This window comes from Camelus bactrianus, chromosome 16, assembly GCF_048773025.1.
Source record: "Camelus bactrianus isolate YW-2024 breed Bactrian camel chromosome 16, ASM4877302v1, whole genome shotgun sequence".
In the NCBI taxonomy this organism is placed as follows: Eukaryota; Metazoa; Chordata; class Mammalia; order Artiodactyla; family Camelidae; genus Camelus; species Camelus bactrianus.
Window position 1 is genome coordinate 936268 of NC_133554.1, and position 17494 is coordinate 953761.

Here is a 17494-nt window from a genome sequence, read left to right on the forward strand (position 1 = left end):
TCTCAGACTTGACAGCATCTCGGCTGCGGCCCCAGCGTCACTGAGCGACGCCTCACCCGGGATGGAAGGTCTGTAGGTTCTGCCGGCTCGTCGGCTTCACAGCCTCCAGGGGAGCAAAGGGGTCTTTCAGTGTCTTTTGCTTCAGAAACAGGGAATTTATATTCTAAGGCCTTGAATTGATTTTGTTTTCCTCATAAAATAGTCTGATAAGCTAATTTTTAAAAAGAAATGCCATTGAGTACGTGCATTGTGGTTTAAAATTACTAATGGGCTCCAAGAGAAAAATAATACTTGATTTTCAACCTTACATGTTTTTAAAAATTAGATTTGAATGGGCGAAAAGTGTGACTATTTTGTTTCTTTAGGGAGGACTTGTGGGAAGGGTTTGCAGGTTTGGATGGGAGAGGTATTTTGCAGAGCTATCCATGTCCAAATAATTTTTTAAAAATAATAAAGGTATTTAAGCAGCAAGTCTGTCCTATTTGTAAATCCAAACAGTTCTGTGACAAGGACCCAGCCCGCTTTCTGGCCCCGTGTTTGGAGGCCCCATGGGCCGCACTGAGCCGGCCAGGCCCCTCTGGGAACCGGTGTGTCCTCACCCTGTTGTCATCTGCTTTGCGCTTCTGTTTGAGCTCTGTTTGATTAATTTCTGTGTTTCTTCAGAAATATAGAAGCATTTCTTTTTGCATGTGTGCAGGACTGATACCATCACACGACACACACATAATGTGCAGGTGGGGCTGTCTGCTCACCGTTTGCTCCACTGTTTGGCGCTGGCCCAGGCGTTGCCGATGGGCTGGTCCTGGGGGTGCCGGGGAACGCCCGAGTCCCTGAGTGGCTGCACCAGCACTGAGCATCGTCCTGAAGCCAGGTGTCAGCGGCCGGGGCACTCTAAGAGGCCGCGGGCCCTCGTCCAGCCCACTGGGCTTGATTTTCATTTCGACAAACCATCCTGACTAGCGGCGGGACGCCTGGGCCTTACTTGTAGCAGTAGGTTTAGGGACCATCTCCCAGGCAGTGCCACAGCACGGCTGGACACACTGTTTGAATTTTTGAGGAAATGTTTATAGTGTTGAAAAGATTTAAATTTTAAGCAGGTTGAAACGGTAAGAGAGTTTCTACCCCTTTCAGGGCAAAGCCCCAGGGGGCATGAAGCATCCTCCAGGCTCTCCTTGGCTGAACGATTAGAATCACGAGCCCTCTTCTCCTGAGATGTGGTGTCAGGAGAGGGGAGACGCTCCCAGCACTGGACTGTGGGCTGCAGCCCCTTCACTGGCAGGTCTGCAGGGAGAAGCCTGGGTTCTCAGTCCCAGCTCTGCCCTCCATCCTAACATGACCTCTTGTGCATCATGCGGACTCTGAGTCCACGTCCTGACCTGGGAAGTGGGAAGAAGAGCCTCCTCCTGGTCTGAGAAGCCCAGGCGCACCTCGCAGGCTACACACCTGCTGCCACATACGTTGGATGTGGTGTTGAGTGACAGCCATCACAGAAAGGGCAAGGCAGCACTGGGGCACTGGGAAGGCCAGACGGGATGGGGTGTGGTGGCTGAGAAGATGGTCCGGTGACATCTGAGCAAGGACCTGGAGGTGGGGGAGCGAGCCACGCATTGCTGGCAGGACTGCAGGAGTGAGGGCAGAGCTGATGGCGGGTTATCACTAATCATCAGAGAAATGCAAATCAAAACCACAATGAGGAATCACCTCACACCAGTCAGAATGTCCATCATCAAAAGTCTACAAATAATGAACGCTGGAGAGGGTGTGGAGCAAAGGGAACCCTCCTACACTGTTGGTGGGAATGTAGTTTGCTGCAGCCACTATGGAGAACAGTATGGAGATTCCTTAAAAAACTAAAAATAATTACCATATGATCCAGCAATCCCCCTCCTGGGTATGTATCTGGAAGAGATGAAAACTCTAATTCAAAAAGGTACATGCATCCCAATGTTCATAGCAGCACTATTTACAATAGCCAAGACATGGAAACAACCTAAATGTCCATCAACAGACGACTGGATGAAGATGTGATTTATATACAATGGAATATTACTCAGCCATAAAAAAGAATGGAACAATGCCCTATGTAGCAGCATGGATGGCCCTAGAGATTATCACACTAAATGAAGTAAGTCAGACAGAGAAAGACAAATATATAATATCACTTGAATGTGGGGTCTAAAAAAATTATACAAATGAACCTATTCATGAAACAGAAAGAGACTCACAGACATGATAAACTTACGGTTACCAAAGGGAAAAGGTGTTGGGGGAGGGACAAATTAGGAGTTTGGGATTAACAGATACACACTACTATTTATAAAGCAGATAAACAACAAGGTCCCACTGTTCAGTACAGGGAACTATATTCAATATCTTGTAATAACCTCTAATGGAAACGAATCTATGTGTGTATAACTGAATCACTGCTGTACACCTGAAACTAACAACATTCTACATCAATTATACTTTTTTTTTAAGTAGGGTTCTTTATGTATTTATTTATTCTTTACTTATTAACACCTTTATTATGGTATGGTTCCTGTACAGTAAGCTACACATATTTCAGACGTACAGTTTGATGAGTTTTGATAGCTGCAGACACCAATGAAAACACCGCAATCAAGAGTAGGGTCTGGGGGGAGGGTATAGCTCAAGTGGCAGAGTGCACGCTTAGCATGCATTAGGTCCTGGGTTCAATCTCCAGTACCTCCTCTAAGAATAAACAAATAAACCTAATTGCCTCCCCCCACCAAAAAAAAAAAAAAGACCTGCTTTTTTTTTTTTTAAGTAGGGTTTTTATAATTGGATCAGTGCCTTTATAAGAAGAGACAGCAGAGAGCAGTCCTCAGCTGTCTCCCTCCCTGAGCGGTCACCGAGGAAAGGGCATGTAAGGACTCAGAAAGAAGGCGGCAGTCTGTAAGGCAGGAATTGGGCTGTCACCAGACCCAACCAACCTGGAACTTGCTCTTGGACTTCCAGCTTCCAGAACGGTGAGGAAATTAAATTCTGTTGTTTAAGACACCCAGTGTGCGGTATTTTGTTGTGGCAGCCTGAGCAGACTAAGGCAGCACCTGAATACCACCATGTACAGCTGCTAAGAACAAAGAAAATCTACATAATTACGCCCAAGAAAATTAATAGTAACTCTAATATCTAATATTCTATCCAAAGTCAAATTTTCCACAATTGTCCTAAGAATGTCTTCTTATAACTGCTTTTTAAATTTTCAGCCAGAATCCAGGCAAAGTCCATAACGTTCTATCTAACATCCTTTAACTTCGAGCCTTTAACTCCCCGCAGCCTCCAACTCCACCTGCATCACTGACGACTTTGATGACAGGCCATGAACCACTTTCTAGACTCGGCTGCTGTTCCCCCTCGGGTCTCCACTCAGCTGTAGTATTTTTTGTCAAGAATTCCTCGTAGGAGATGCTGCCTATACTGCAACCTATCAGGAGGCGTGTGATAGATAGGTAGCAAGTCTAAGCTGGGGACCCGCTTTTAATCTCTGCACAAAATAACCCCCCAGGCTTTCAGCTCAGCCCGTTCTTTGCCCCCACGAAACGGGCTGCGCCGGGCTTCCCTCGATCAACACCCCAGCTCATCACCGGAGACTCCCGCTCAGAGCCCCACGCCCCGACTCCTGCCCATCTTCGCCCTGGCCCCGCCCCGCCAGCCTGGCCCCGCCCCGGCCCATCCCTTCCCCGGTCCCCAGCCGCGCCGGCCCAGCGGGCGGAACCAATAGTGTCTGGCACTCCCCTCGACGTCGCCCACCCGGACTCTGAATCCTGGCGCGCCGGACGCTCGGGGACGCCTTTCTCCGTGGGCTTCCGGCGCACGCAGGTCTCTTGCGGCCAACGGGCCGGAGTTCGCGGAGCCGCCGCCGCCGCCTGTCCTGCCGCTGCGCGCGCCAGCCGCCGCCACCATGGGGATCCTGGAGAAGATCTCCGAGATCGAGAAGGAGATCGCCCGCACGCAGAAGAACAAGGGTGAGGGCCGGCCCGGCGGGGCCTGTGACGCGGGGAGCCTGTCCGGCCGGGGCTGCAGCGGGCGGGGGGCGGCCGAGAGCCGGCGGGCGGGGCGGGATGCGGGCCCCACGCCCCGCCTCATTGCGGCCACCCTGAGAGGTCGGTTCAGGGCCAGGCCAGGGGGCCGAGTAGAGAATCCCCAGCCCACAGAGCGAGCATCTGACCCAGAAAGGCGGGGTCGGGGTTGGAACCTGGGTCTCCTGGGGGCCGGGCCTGGGGAGTGGGCGCTCTAGCTTTCTGCGCTGGGAGGTCCAGGAGAAGACCGCCCACAGGTACAGCCTCACCAGCAGCCCAGAACCCCTAGGTGGTGTGGAGGCAGTCAGGACTCGAGTCTGGCGGCCCTGGGTTTGGACCCCGGCTCTACGACCTATCTGCTGTAAAGCTTGGAAAGTCTCTCACCTCTTTGAGCCTCAGTGTCCTTGCCTGCAGATGAGGATGATAATCCCCTGTCCCATCGTAGCTCACAACCGAGATAAACCTGATGGTGTTTGCAAAGCACTGGACACACGGTGAGCACTCAGTGCAACCTAGGAGGCACATAATGGAGTATCAGATCTAAACTTCGGATTACAAGGGCAGTAGGAGCTGGTGGAGGGTGTTAATCAGAGAAGAAACATGCTTTGTGTTAGAAATTCCCTCGGGCGGCCCTGTGGAGCATCACTGGTAGGGCTCGAGCAAGGCAGCAGGGAGCCCAGCAGTGGCTGGTGGAGGAGGGGCTGTAGAGGAGATGAGGGCATCAGGACCTGGTCCTTCCCTTCGGAGGTGCTGAGGCTGATGCACTGGGGTGGCAGGAAGGACCACATGAACCTGACTCGCTGAGCCCATTCCTGACCGTTTCTCTCTGCCATCACTTCACTCATTTGCTCGCTAAAACATTTCCTGAGCCCCACACCGTATGCTGGGGACCCTGCCCCGTTGGAGTGAGGGAAGCCAAGAAGCGAGATGCAGCCAAGCCTCAATATCCCAGGGGGATAGGTTCCAGGATCCGCTGCAGACACTGACACCCATGGATGCCGGAGTCCCACAGCCAGCCCTCCATGTCTGTAGTTCCACGTCCACGGGCTGTGTGGTGCTGTAGTATTTGTTGAAAAAATCTGTGTGTGTGTGGACCTGCGCATTTCAGACCTGTGTTCCAGGGTCAACGGTGCTGGGCACATGAAGGGCTCAGTACACCTTCCATGCTCAGTGACCCTAGAACCAGAGTCAACTGGAATGTCAGAGTGATGAGAGCTTCGAGGACAGTAAACGGACCATGAGGCAGCGAGGGGCAGGGGGAGGGGTGGGCTTCTGGAGTCTTACTCTGTGCTGGTCATTGTGTGTGGTCTTCTGTACTGACGGGAATCTGCTGACACGGTTATTGCTGTTAACGTCCCTGTTTTGCAGATTAAGAAACTGATGCACAGGAAGGTTAAGGAACTTTTTCCAAACTAAAATGGCCAGCAATTTCAGGGTGGGATTCCAGCACAGGCTCTTAATCTCTGCCTGACATCCCCCCCCCACTCCCCGATTGGGCAGGGGAGGCCTCTTTGAAGAGGCCATAGTTGAGCTGAGAAGGAGTCAGCTCTGGGAAGATAAGATTGAAATGTTGTGAACAGCAAGTGCAAAGGTCCTGAGGCGAGAGTGGACCAGCATGTTCTGGAGAAACAAAATGAAGCTCTACGCGGGGTGGGCAGTGGGAGATTGAGGAACGGCTGCAGCCTGGTCACCTGGCCACAGCCTGGTCACCTGGCCACAGTGCCTTATGTGGCCAGGATTTTGTACCTGCCCCATTACTGCCCTGAAATGCAGCTCACTACCATGAGTATGACTTCTGTAGGCAGGAATTTGGGGGGGGGACCAATATGATGCTGTAATAGTAGCATAAAGGAGGAGGAATGGAGAGTGATTTATAATTAAAACAAGGTTTATTTCAGTATGTAAATGTCGGGGCACAGTCAGGATATAGTGAAGTGACCAGCAGTGAGATGTTTGCACCTCTGGGCAGAATCACTGGGCATGTGGCAGCCACGATGCAGACCAATGCAGATGAGTGCCATTGGTAACCGAAGTCCCTACAAGAGGTCACACTGTTGGCAGCCTGGGGTCTCGGGTTGGTGAGACCCTCTAGGTAAAGTTTCAAACAAAACATGGCGTAGCATCCCCCTAAACATCCCCTTACCATACACAGTAGCTCCATTCCTGGAAGCGTCAGCATGTGTCCATGCTGTAGAAATGCCCTGTGTTAATACACAAAATGAAGGCTCCGGGCCCCCAAGATCCTCGCCCGGTTCCCTCAGTGGATGGCTTCCGTATGTGAAAAGTCTTGTGCAGCACGCAGTTCTCGGCTGTGCTGGCCTGACTCACGCCTCACGGGGCAGCCAGCTTCGTTGGCCCCGGCCTGGTAAGTGCCAGTGAGGGCTTCCCAGCACAGCGACTCCAGAAACTTGCCCAGAATGAGCCCAGGAGTGGGGCCACCCTGCTGAGAACCGCTGACAGCGGGTCTTGAGGTCTTAGGGGGAGCTGCCTTCGCTCTGAGTGAACTGAAAAGCCAGGGGGCGTTTTAAGCAGAGCAGTGGTGTTTTCCTCTCCTGATCTTGATGGCGGTTGTGGGGTCCCAGCATTCGGCTGCCTGTGGGGCCCTCCCGACCACCTGGACACTTACTTTCCGTCTTGCTTTCTGTCTTTTAGCCACCGAGTATCACCTGGGCCTGCTGAAAGCGAAACTCGCCAAGTACCGAGCCCAGCTCCTGGAGCCGTCCAAGTCAGCCTCGTCCAAAGGCGAGGGCTTCGACGTCATGAAGTCGGGCGATGCCCGCGTGGCGCTGATCGGGTTTCCTTCTGTGGGTAAGGTCAGTGACGGGCAGCCCGGGCCTGGGGGGCGGTCATCTGGGCTCAGACACGGCTGCGCCTCCCCTCACTGACTTCCTCCGTTGGCTCCAGGGGCAGCACCCCCTGTCGTCCTGATGGGGGGCGTGGTTGCCTCTCCAGCAGGAGTGGCTCCACTCGGCCTCTGACTCGTCTTTGTCCTCGAGCACAAACAATAACTGAGCGCGCATGTGTGCCAGGCACCTGCCACGCGCGGGATGCGGGGACAGTTGGTTCTGTTCCTGCTCACACAGCTCCTGCCTGGGCCTGGTGGGTGGGGGGGGGTGGGGGGAGGGTAAGAGAGCAGACACCTGGTGGGGTGGGAACCTCCTGGGGGGGGGTGCTGGGGTGGCAGGAAGGCTGCTGTGCGAGCAGGTGTGAGCAGAGCCCCAAGCAGAGCACACTGGGGCAGAGGCCCAGGTAGGGCCCAGTGAGCGGCAGAGGAGCAGGGGGAGGGTGGCCTGTGGGCTGCCGCATGGCTTCGGCTTTGAAGAGTGAACCAGAGGCCTCTGCACAGGTTCCTAGAAGTTGCTTCTGTAAGCCTCCCAGCTTGGTACAAAGTCCAGATCTAATTTCTATGTGAGGAGTAAGAAACATCATGGCAAAGTTTTGAGCAGAAAAGGGATTGGCTTTTTTTGTTTGAACAAACTTTAAATTTTAGAATAGTCTTGGAAAAGTCGCAGAGATAGTCCAGTGTTCCTGTGCCTCATGCCACGTCTGTTGTTGGCATCCTGCACCAGCGGGGGTGCTGTCACCACTGGTGGGCCGGTGTAGATTTGTTATCAACAAGGTCCCTACTTTATTCAAGTTTCCTTAGTCTTCCCTGACGGCCTTCCTGTGTGCCAGGACCCCCCCCAGGGCTCCACGCTGCGTTCCATGGCCGTGTCTCCTTAGGGCCCAGAGGCGGCGGCCACTGCTGAGGCTCGCTGTGGTTTGGGGCTTTGGTGGTTTAGAGGTGTGCTGGTCAGGTGTTCCGTACACTGCCCCTCAGCTGGGGTGAGTCTGCTGTTTCTCCCAGTCCCATGGGGCTTGTGGATTTGGGAGGAAGACCTCGGAGTGGGGGCGGCATTTTGTCCTGTCCCTTCCAGGGCACCTGACTGACCACTGTGGGTGCTGACCTGGGTCACCTGACCACGGTCGTGTTAGCAGGCTCCCCCAGGAAGTCACCGCGTCCTTCCCCATCCACCCTGACCTCTCAGGAGGGAAGTCACTATGTGTGGCCCCCACGTGTTCAGGGCGAGTTAGCGCCATGTCAGGGTTCTGCACGGGAGATTGTCCCCTCTCGTTCCTTTGATGGAACTGCGTGTTTCTACCGGTGACTCACGAGGCTTTCATACTTTGGGTTCTGATCCCACCCCAGGTTACCCTGTCACTTGGGCAGTTGGGAGCAGCCCCTCGACTTATATGGGCTGTGCCTTGCGGGTCCAGGCCCTTTTGGGAGCTGAGCTCTCTGAGCATAGGAGGGCCCAGGCCTCCCTCCTGCAGGGCTGGGCAGGTGTCCCCCAGGTTGGCTTCCAGCAACCATTGCCCTAAGCACCGCCCCATCTGTCCATACCTGTCTTCTGCACCAGGTTTTTGTCTTTCCTTGGTGTCCAGGAGGCCCCCTGGGTGGGAGTTTCTGGCCCAAGGACATGTGAGTGAGATGTGCCCTGGCCTCCTGCTTGCAGTGAGGGGCAGGCCCAGGGGGCTTGTGGTTCAGGACCCCTGCCAACCATGACGGGGAGCGCTGCCTGCTGCTTGGCTGGTCCCAGGGCCACAGCGTCTGTCTCTGGTCCCTGTGCTGCATGGGGTTGGGACCAGGACCCCAAGACTCAGTACCGAGCATTTCGCCCAGGGTCCCCAGCAGGGGCTGAGCCGCAGCCCCGCTCCCATCCACACCCCCGCCTCGCTCACCTGTCCCGCCCTGTCTCAGGCTGGAGGGTCCATACCTCCCTGCCCTTCCCTGCGGAGCTTTGGGTGCTGGGGGCTGTCACCGCTTCAGGTTCTCTGGGGCCCAGGAGGGTCCACAGGGTTTTGTGGAGCGAGGGATGGTTCCCCTGATTTAGCTGTGGAGCCCCCTTAGAAACCAGGTCCCACTCCCCCTCGAGACAGGCCTGAGGCCTTGGGAACAGAGGGCCCTCTGGTGTCCGACCCTCCAGGCGGGCCAGCGCGGACTCTGCCAGCTGTTGTCCTCACACGGCAGCCGGGGGCAAGGCGGGTCTCCCAGCACCCGGCTTCTCCCGGAGGCTGGGCGGGACCCACTGCAATGGCCTCCTCCTCTCCTAGTCCACTTTCCTGAGTCTGATGACCTCCACCGCCAGCGAGGCCGCGTCCTATGAATTCACAACCCTGACCTGTATACCCGGGGTCATTGAGGTAAGTCGGGGTTTGCTGGATCTTGGACGGAGGAGGCTCGTGTGTGACTGTAGGTGTGTATGCCGTGGGGCCTGGGGGCCGGTATAGGAGGGGTCTCAGCCGAGCTGCTCTGCCCTCAAGCACTGACAGCTCTGGGGACGGGGGCTGCCGGGGCCTGAGAAGTGGCCAGGCCTGGGGTCTTCGCTGGTTCCGGGAGTCAGGCCACACATGCCTCTCTGTCTGTGCCCGCTGTGCCCCGCCGCCCCACGCCACCCCAGCTTGGGCCACCCGTGGCTGGTTGGCCAGCCTTCCTTTTCTCGTGAACTTCGGAGCCTTGGTCAGCCAGGGGCCTGGGGCCTGGGGCCTCCCGCGGTGAAGGGGTTTATTTGTGAAGAGCCGTCACCGTTAGTGCTGGGTGTGTGGGTTCGTGAAAACTCGAGAGCCCCCCCCAGGCGGGCATGGTCTGTGCCTGGCTGGGGCGGGACTGGCTCAGACTTGGCCCTGGAGGCTGCCCCGGCTTCAGGCCCTTCCCAGCCGACCAGCTCCCACCTAACCTTCCTCTCCCATGCATCCTAGTACAAAGGCGCCAACATCCAGCTCCTGGATCTTCCTGGAATCATCGAAGGCGCAGCACAAGGTGAGAGGTGGGAGCAGGCGGGTGGGAGACCCCTACCTCCAGGTGTTGGACAGCTGTCAAGGGTTGACAGGATGGGCGGGCTTGTCCCCTCCCTGTGCCCAGTGCTCTGTTACTTAGGGCCTCTGGCCCTTGAGCTAAGACCCAGGAGGTGGGTGACTCGCCCAAGGTCACACAGCTCACCGGGTAGGCTTGAGTTCCCCCGTCCAGCCAGTGGGCTCGCTGCACCCCTGGGGGACCCTGCCAGGGACAGACGTGTCAGGGCCTGGCTCAGTCCGTGCTCCTAGTCTGGAGCTCCATCCTCCGTTTTCAGTCTGCTTTCTGGGATGGGACATGTCTGTGGCTTCTGGGGGCAGGTGGCCGCCCGCAGTGTCTCCAGAGATGGCTGCCAGCTTGGGGTCCCCAGCAGCTGCCGGGCGTTGGCTCTGTGCTGACTGTCCTCTCACTCATTCTCAGCCAGCTCGCTGACTCGGGGAGTACTGAGGCCAGGAGGAAGCTGGGGGACAGATAGCTGAAGCGTCTGCCTTAAATGACTTCTCACCTGTCAGGTGCAGAGCTGGGGTCAAAGCCCGCCTCTGGCTGTGGGCAGCACGGCCTCCTCCTTGGGTATCTGGTGCCATCTGCCCTCTGCGCCTGCTGTCCACTGCCCTCATCAGGGCGAGGTCCTGCCTACTTGAATAGGGGCCCTGCAGAGTCAGGAGGCCACCGACCCTTGGAGATCACTGAGTCCAACCCCCTCGTTCTCTGAAGGAGAGGCAGGTCATGGTAGAAACACATACCGCCTGGGTCTAGTGCTGGAACGTCAGCCCCTGTCTTGCCGTGTGACCCTGGCCTGGTGCCTGCCTTCTCTGGTCATATAATGGCAGGGTCTGACCTTGGTGGCAGCTCCTGTGGCACCTCCTGCTGCGTTGTCTGCTGCCTCCTCCCTGCAGCCCTTGTTCCAGGAAGGGCATGCAAGTCATGTCTGGAACCACGTAGCTTTGTGATCTTGGGCACGTGGTTGAGTGTCTCTAAGCCAAGCCTCAGTTTTCTCATGCACGGAATGGGCGTGACAACACAACCACCCAGTGTAGCTCCAAGGGTTGAGTGAGGAGGTGGTGGAACCTCAGCTGGGGGCCTGCTGCACAGCGAGGGTTGGGGCGCTACTCCTCCCAAGGTGGTGGTCGGATTTCCTCCTGAGACACGTCTCCATGAGGATGCAGCACGAGGGTTAAAGAGAAATGCCAGGGAATTCACTGTGTGGGCAGAGACCATTTTGGGTCTGTAAGGGACGGGAGTCTGGGTGCCATGGGCTAGGGGGTCACACGGTTCTGCCCATGTCACTGTGTAAGCATGTCTCTCCCTCCTGACCAGGGAAAGGCCGCGGCCGGCAGGTGATCGCCGTGGCACGCACAGCAGACGTGGTCATCATGATGCTGGATGCTACCAAGGGAGAGGTGCAGAGGTCTGCGGCGGGGCGGGGCAGGCCGGCGCGTCTGGGGAGGCCCCGGGCGTGGTGGGGGCATTGGCTGCAGTCCATGTGTCCCTGAGCTCTGGGTGGGTGGTCCAAGAGGCACTTGGCCCTCTCACACGGGAGTCGTGGCAGGACCATCCACAGGCTGAACCATGTGCAATCAGCCTGCAACGTTCTCTCTGAGAGGCTTGAGTCTGGCCCAGGGTGTCAGGCGGGGTGGGCTGTGTTGTCCCGGGTCTGGCCCCAGCCTGTGGCAGCCCCAGGTGCCCCCACCACTGCCCAGAACCCGCCCAGAGGCCTGCTTTGCCCACAAGGCAGAGGATCCAGGCTCCTCCTTGATGACCTTGGCTACTGGGAAGGGACGTAGCGGGGCGGAAGGGCCGGTCTTTGTCTGGGGGGCGGTGGGGGGCTCGCTGTGTCGCCTGGGGCTGCGCCTCCTGCCCTGGGCACCTGCGAAGGCCATGGGGCTCCGCCCAGGTCTCTGCTGGAGAAGGAGCTGGAGTCGGTGGGCATCCGTCTCAACAAGCACAAGCCCAACATCTACTTCAAGGTGAGGCTCCGGCTCGGGGCGGGCAGGCACAGCCGGGAGCCCAGGACTGGTGGGGGCAGAGGCTGTTGCTGCCGCCCCATCAGCAGCGCCCCTCCCCCTCCAGCCCAAGAAGGGAGGTGGCATCTCCTTTAACTCGACAGTCACGCTGACCCAGTGCTCCGAGAAGCTGGTGCAGCTGATTCTGCACGAGTACAGTATCCTTCCCTCGGGCGGGCAGTGGGTGGGGGGGGTGACGCAGACGGCCCGGCCACCCCGGCTCCGTGCGCAGCACGACAGTGCGCCGGCTCACACGGCCTGGCCCCTCTGCCCTGTGCTCGCCAAGCTCCGGGCGGCCGTCCTGCAGCTTCGCACTCAGCATTGGCCTCCTGGCTCCTTGCCAGGTCCAGGCACCGTGGCAGCTGGTCATGTCTGGAAGGAAGATGAGAGGGCAGGCGTCACAGCCGAGTTCAGGGCTCCTGGGCCAGAGAGGCCTCAGGGAGGACCAGGGGCCTGTGCGCGCCACTGAAGTATCAGGGGCCCGCGAGTCCCGGGTCCTGGAGGCAGAGCCGAGAGCGGCACAGGGTCTCCTGGTGGGCTGTGTCAGGCCCTCCTGGGGGCGGGGGCGCGCAGGGAGGCAGGCGTAGGGCCGCCCTTAACCTGAGCCCTCAGAGATCTTCAATGCCGAGGTGCTCTTCCGCGAAGACTGCTCCCCAGACGAGTTCATCGATGTGATTGTGGGCAACCGGGTTTACATGCCCTGCTTGTATGTGAGTGGCACCAGCCCCCAGGCACCCTGTTGGGGGGGAGCTTTGGCCCCAGACTGACTCCGGCAGGAGAGAGGCTCCCCTCCGCCCAGGGGCTGCTCGAGTCCCGCAGACATGTCTGGCCTCTCTCTGGGGGGCGGGGGGCCTCAGGTCCCTTCAGCCTCTCCCCATCCTTGAGACTCCAGTGGGGTTCCTTTTCCTGCTCTGTCCGTTTCCTTCCCCAGCACCCACCTCCACCTTTCCACCCCCAGGTTTATAACAAAATCGACCAGATCTCGATGGAAGAAGTGGACCGCCTGGCCCGGAAACCCGACAGTGTGGTCATCAGGTAGGCGCCTGGCTGCCCTCTCTGAGCACCAGCCCATCCGGCAGGCCTCCAGCACCCTGCCCTGGGCCCTGCAGGGCCTGCACGCGGCCGGGGCAGAGGAGGCCATCCTGGTAGCTACCGGTGACCTTGGCCGGTCCCACCCTGAGCTGGCCAGGCAGGTGGATGGCAGGTGGGCATCCACCGAGGTAGGTGGGTGAGGATGGTCAGGGGCTTCATGGCTTAGTTGTGAAGCGAAGACCCCCAGTGAGTCCCAGGCCATCGGCCCGCTGCTCCTGACACGCAGGAAAATGTGGCTTTGCCTCCACACCCAGGAGGGAGGAGGGACTGAAGTTTTCAGGTGGGTCCTGGGGAGCTGCCTGCGCTCTGGCCGACAGCTGTTGCTCAGGTCCCAGCATCGCTGCGGGTCCTTCTGTTGGGGCAGCCTGGCTTTGGGCCCCACCTCGCTGGTTCCCTAGCCACCCAGGCACTCTGTAACCTCACAGTCAGGCTTGGCTTGTAGGAGACAAGACCTCCAGGACCAGGTAGGGGAGGGTCCTGGCCCGAGTGCGAGGACCACTTCCTGGGTGTTGCCAGCTGCCCCAAAGAGCAGCAGAGAGTGGGCGTCCTTCCTGCGGGACAGCTCGGTCCCTCTCCTGCTCAGGCATCCCAGGCCCTGTCCTCAGGCACGAGTGCACCTACACGCCACACCTGCACCTCTCACGCTCCCTCCTCTGGGTTTCGGGATCCCTGCTCAGGGTGATACACCTGCAGAGGACCACACTGGCCCACTCCGTCACTGAGGTCCCTGCTGGCTCGGGAGGGCAGCTCTGGGTCATCCGTCTCTGCCCAGGGTCCCGTCTCCTCACGGCAGGTGCCTGGAGGGAAGCCCCACGTCACGGTGCCCCGTCAGTTACAGATGCCGTGGGCCTCCTCGGAGCGCGGGAGAGACGGCCCAGCTCTGCCGGGCATGACCGTGGTTTGGGGCGGAGGTGTTGGCGGCTGAGGCCGCCGTCAGAGCTGTGGGTTTGGTGCCCCCAGTGCTGGCTGGGCCTGTGGGGGTCCCCTGAGCGCCCCCTCCTCCCAGCAGCTGCGGCATGAAGCTGAACCTGGACTACCTGCTGGAGGTGCTGTGGGAGTACCTGGCCCTCACCTGCATCTACACCAAGAAGAGAGGCCGTGAGTCGGGAAGCATGCAGCCGAGGGGCGGGCCGAGCTGCTCCCCACCGCGGGCCCGGCCCGGCTAGTCTTTACAGGATGCGCTTTTCTCCCGTCTCAGAGGCGGCACTGCCCCCGCCCCACCCCGGGAGAGACCTTGGCCTGAGCCCTTACAGCAGAGATGCCAAGTCCTGGGGCGGCTGGTGTTGGGGCGCCCTGGCGGGGGAGGCCTGGGTAAGGGGCTGCCCTGAGGTACAGACCCCACAGCAGGGCCTCAGGGAATTGGGAACACAGGAGCCGCCCCCATACCCCCACCTCTGTGCACGCAGCACACCCTGGGGCCTGGCGGCTGAGCCTGGGGAGGCCGAAGGAAACATGACCGCCCTTTGGCCCCCCTCGGCCGGCGCTGCCTAGGCTGCACCCTGCACTTGGGTGTGTTTTTGTTTTCTGTGTCACATCGAGGCTGTAGACCACTCGGAGCTCTTAGGGGGCGTGCCAAGGAGTGGGGGGGTCAGGAGACGGCGTGGGGCTCCATTCCCTGTGGAGGGAACCGCATGGCAGTGTAGGCCCTGACTGGTCGACCCCCCCCCCCAACCCTGTGCAGAGAGGCCGGACTTCACGGACGCCATCATCCTCCGGAAAGGGGCCTCCGTGGAGCACGTGGTGAGCCAATGGGGCTCCCTGACGCTCTCCTGGCCCCCAGCGGGCCCTAGGCTGACACCTGCTGTAGTGGGAGGTGTGACAGGCAACGACCAGGGCAGGGACTCCAGGTCCTGAAAACCACTCTCGCCCCACCGAGGGGCACCTGTCAGGGCTGCTGCTCCGGCAAGGCGGGTGGAGGGCCACTGCCCACCAGGTCCAGACCTTCATCCGGTGGCTGCAGGAACATTCTAACTGGGCTCACAGCCCTTGGTTGACCTGGAGGTGGGCAGTGGGAGCGTCAGAGCACCTGCAGCCGTGAGCTCAAGGCTGCATGGTGGCCAAGCCCTGGTGCCGTCGGAGCGCCTGCCTGAGAAATGGCTGCTTCTTGGCACGTGTCCAGGGCTCAGGTGTGGGGCCAAACTGGTTGCGGGGCTGGGTGCAGCCTTATCTCACTGCCCGACTCTCTCCCATCCCCCAGTGCCACCGCATCCACCGGTCACTCGCCAGCCAGTTCAAGTACGCACTGGTGTGGGTGAGTCTCAGGTGGGGGGCGGGTGAAGTGTGTAGGCCGACCCAGGCTGGACATGGGCCTCCCACTTTGGAAGAGCCCTGCTGTTATGCTGGTGCTGGGACCCCTGCCCTGCTCCCGGGAAGCTCCTGCCGGGTGCGTGCAGAGGCTGATGCAGCCCGTGTCCTGCTCCCCACCCAGGGCACCAGCACCAAGTACAGCCCGCAGCGGGTGGGCCTGACACACACCATGGAGCACGAGGATGTCATCCAGATCGTGAAGAAGTAGCGCCCCCACCCTGCGCCCCCTGGAGCCCAAACCGGGAAGATACAAATACATCCCAGGAAGGGGGCTCTCAAATCTCTGCTGTGTCCAGAAGTCTCTTCAGTGGGCAGATGATGAAGAGTGTGCTGGGGCAGCAGGACGGGCTGGGGGCACGGGCTGGGTTGGCCCCTGCCCCCATGGGCACCGAGGGATCAAGTTGCCCACCGACCCGCGGCCGCGGCCCTGCGCAGAGGGCATGCTCGGAGCTGGGCCTGCCTGCGCCCTGGGAGGCAGTAGTTACTGTGGGGGCCCCTCAGCTCCGGCCAGCTTCTCTGGTTCTCAGGGAGGGGGCCTCCCAGGACAGAAACCCCTAACGCCCCTGCCCTGAGTCTGCCCCACGATGGAAGCCAGGGGTCCGGGGCCTTAAAGGTCCAGAAGGGCCGCCCTCTCTCAGAGCAGCCGTTGCCTGGTACAAAGCCCGGCACCGAGACCCTGTGCAGACAGCTGGGGTGGGGGCTTTGCGGTCTGGACTCCGGGTTTTCTAAGTCCCCCGTCTCAGCTCCCCTTCCTGAAATAAAGGATGAAGACAATTCCTGTTCCCTGAGGACAGTTTTGTAAGTTGGAGGAACTCGGTGCCAGGTTGGGTTGGGGCAGCAGGGAGCCTAGTGATTGGGTGGGGGGGGGGTGAGGCCTGGGCTCCAGGGGAGCAGGCCCAAACTGGGGTACAGGGTCTTCCAGGGTGGGCTGTGCCCCGGAGGGCTGGCCAGGGCTGTAGGTGTGGCGACTCCCACGGCTGGCTGCCAAGGTGGGCAGCACCTCTAGGAAGGTCCCAGGGGAGAGTGGACACATATGCCTCAGCGGGCAGGGTGGGGGCCTCGGCCACACAGCTTGTAAGTGCGGCACTGCGATCTGAACCTCAGGCCAAGGCTTCCTCAGAGATGGCTTCCTGGTGGAGGTGTACCTTGTTGGGGCAAAGGGTAACGGGCTTTGTGATGCTGCCTGGCAGAGGGGCAGGGAGGCCCCAGGGTCCAGGCACCAGGCTGGAGCGTGAGCCACTGCTTGGCTCTTGGCTGTTCTTGGCTCCTCTGTCAGCTGTTCAGGCTCCTTTCCAGTGACAAAACAGGAATAATAGAACTCATTAAATATGCATGGGGCCCCAGGCGGTCAGTGTGGTGGGCTGGGCCTCCCTCCCACAGCACAGCTTCTCATCCGGGCCCGCCGAAGACCCCCGCAGGCAGGCGGCATGCAGTTAGGGAGCAGGCCACGGGGCCCAGGTAAGGAGACTCCCTGGGCCACGGGGGTCGGCCACTAGCCCCTAGGTGGCAGGCGAAGAGGAGAGGGCGGTGGCTGAGCTGGGGCTTGGCCCCCACCTCACTGCGAGGTCTCTCTGGGCCTCAGTTTTGTCTGTAAGACGAGCACGGTGATGCCCACAGTCTGCCTCTTGGCGATGGTGCCACGAGGCCTGGCCAAGGGGTCCCGAGGGAGGGTTTCTGCCTGGGTGATGCTCAGTACCGCCTCCTGCCTCACAGGTAAGGAGATGCCCTGGGTTCACAGGGTGTCAAAACCAGGCCTGTTCTGTCCCCCAGGCAGGCTGGGAAAAGATGCAGGTGAAGCCAGAGGTCTTGGTGTCCTAGGCCGGTGCGGGCTCAGGCAGGCAGCGTCCCGGGCTCTGGCCACCAGGCCCTGTTTCTCCCCGTAGGATGGGCTTGTTTCCTGGGCTACGTCTGTGTGTCTCTGTGTTGGGTGCTTGGTCTTCTGGTTCTGTGGTCAGGACGGTTACTGTCCAGCCTGTGTGAGGCCGCGTCAGTGTGAACTCGTGCTGGGGGAGGCGTCCCCCGCCACCTCCCAGAGCTCTCTGCCGCAGGCGCCCCCCTGTTCCTGTGACCCAACCTCCTTGGCCTTCTGTGCAGGGAGGCTCTGCCCAGGATGACACGCTTGGAAGCCGGGCTGTCTGTCTGAAGGCCAGCAGTGCCCACACCTCACCTCAGCCTGTCCCCAGGCAGCAGGGCTGCGCTTCCGGAGGGCCCAGGGC

At 59.5% G+C, this 17494-nt stretch overlaps 1 protein-coding gene across 2 annotated transcripts; it reads left to right on the forward strand.

Moving 5' to 3' along the window:
- The first annotated feature begins 3810 nt into the window (after nt 1-3810).
- Nucleotides 3811-16052, forward strand: DRG2 (developmentally regulated GTP binding protein 2). 2 transcript variants are annotated; one of them, XM_074341981.1, is made up of 14 exons: nt 3811-3989; nt 6696-6856; nt 9138-9227; nt 9783-9843; nt 11194-11284; nt 11771-11843; nt 11947-12037; nt 12492-12589; nt 12838-12914; nt 13981-14069; nt 14170-14282; nt 14653-14711; nt 15169-15222; nt 15400-16052. In XM_074341981.1, the coding sequence occupies exons 1-14, from the start codon at nt 3926-3928 to the stop codon at nt 15437-15439; spliced, it is 1161 nt and encodes a 386-aa protein (XP_074198082.1). In that variant the 5' UTR covers nt 3811-3925; the 3' UTR covers nt 15440-16052. The 2 variants fall into 2 exon arrangements, with proteins under 2 accessions (XP_074198082.1, XP_074198083.1); XM_074341982.1 differs by lacking the exon at nt 14170-14282 and having other exon boundaries at nt 3813-3989.
- The last annotated feature ends 1442 nt before the right edge of the window (nt 16053-17494 follow it).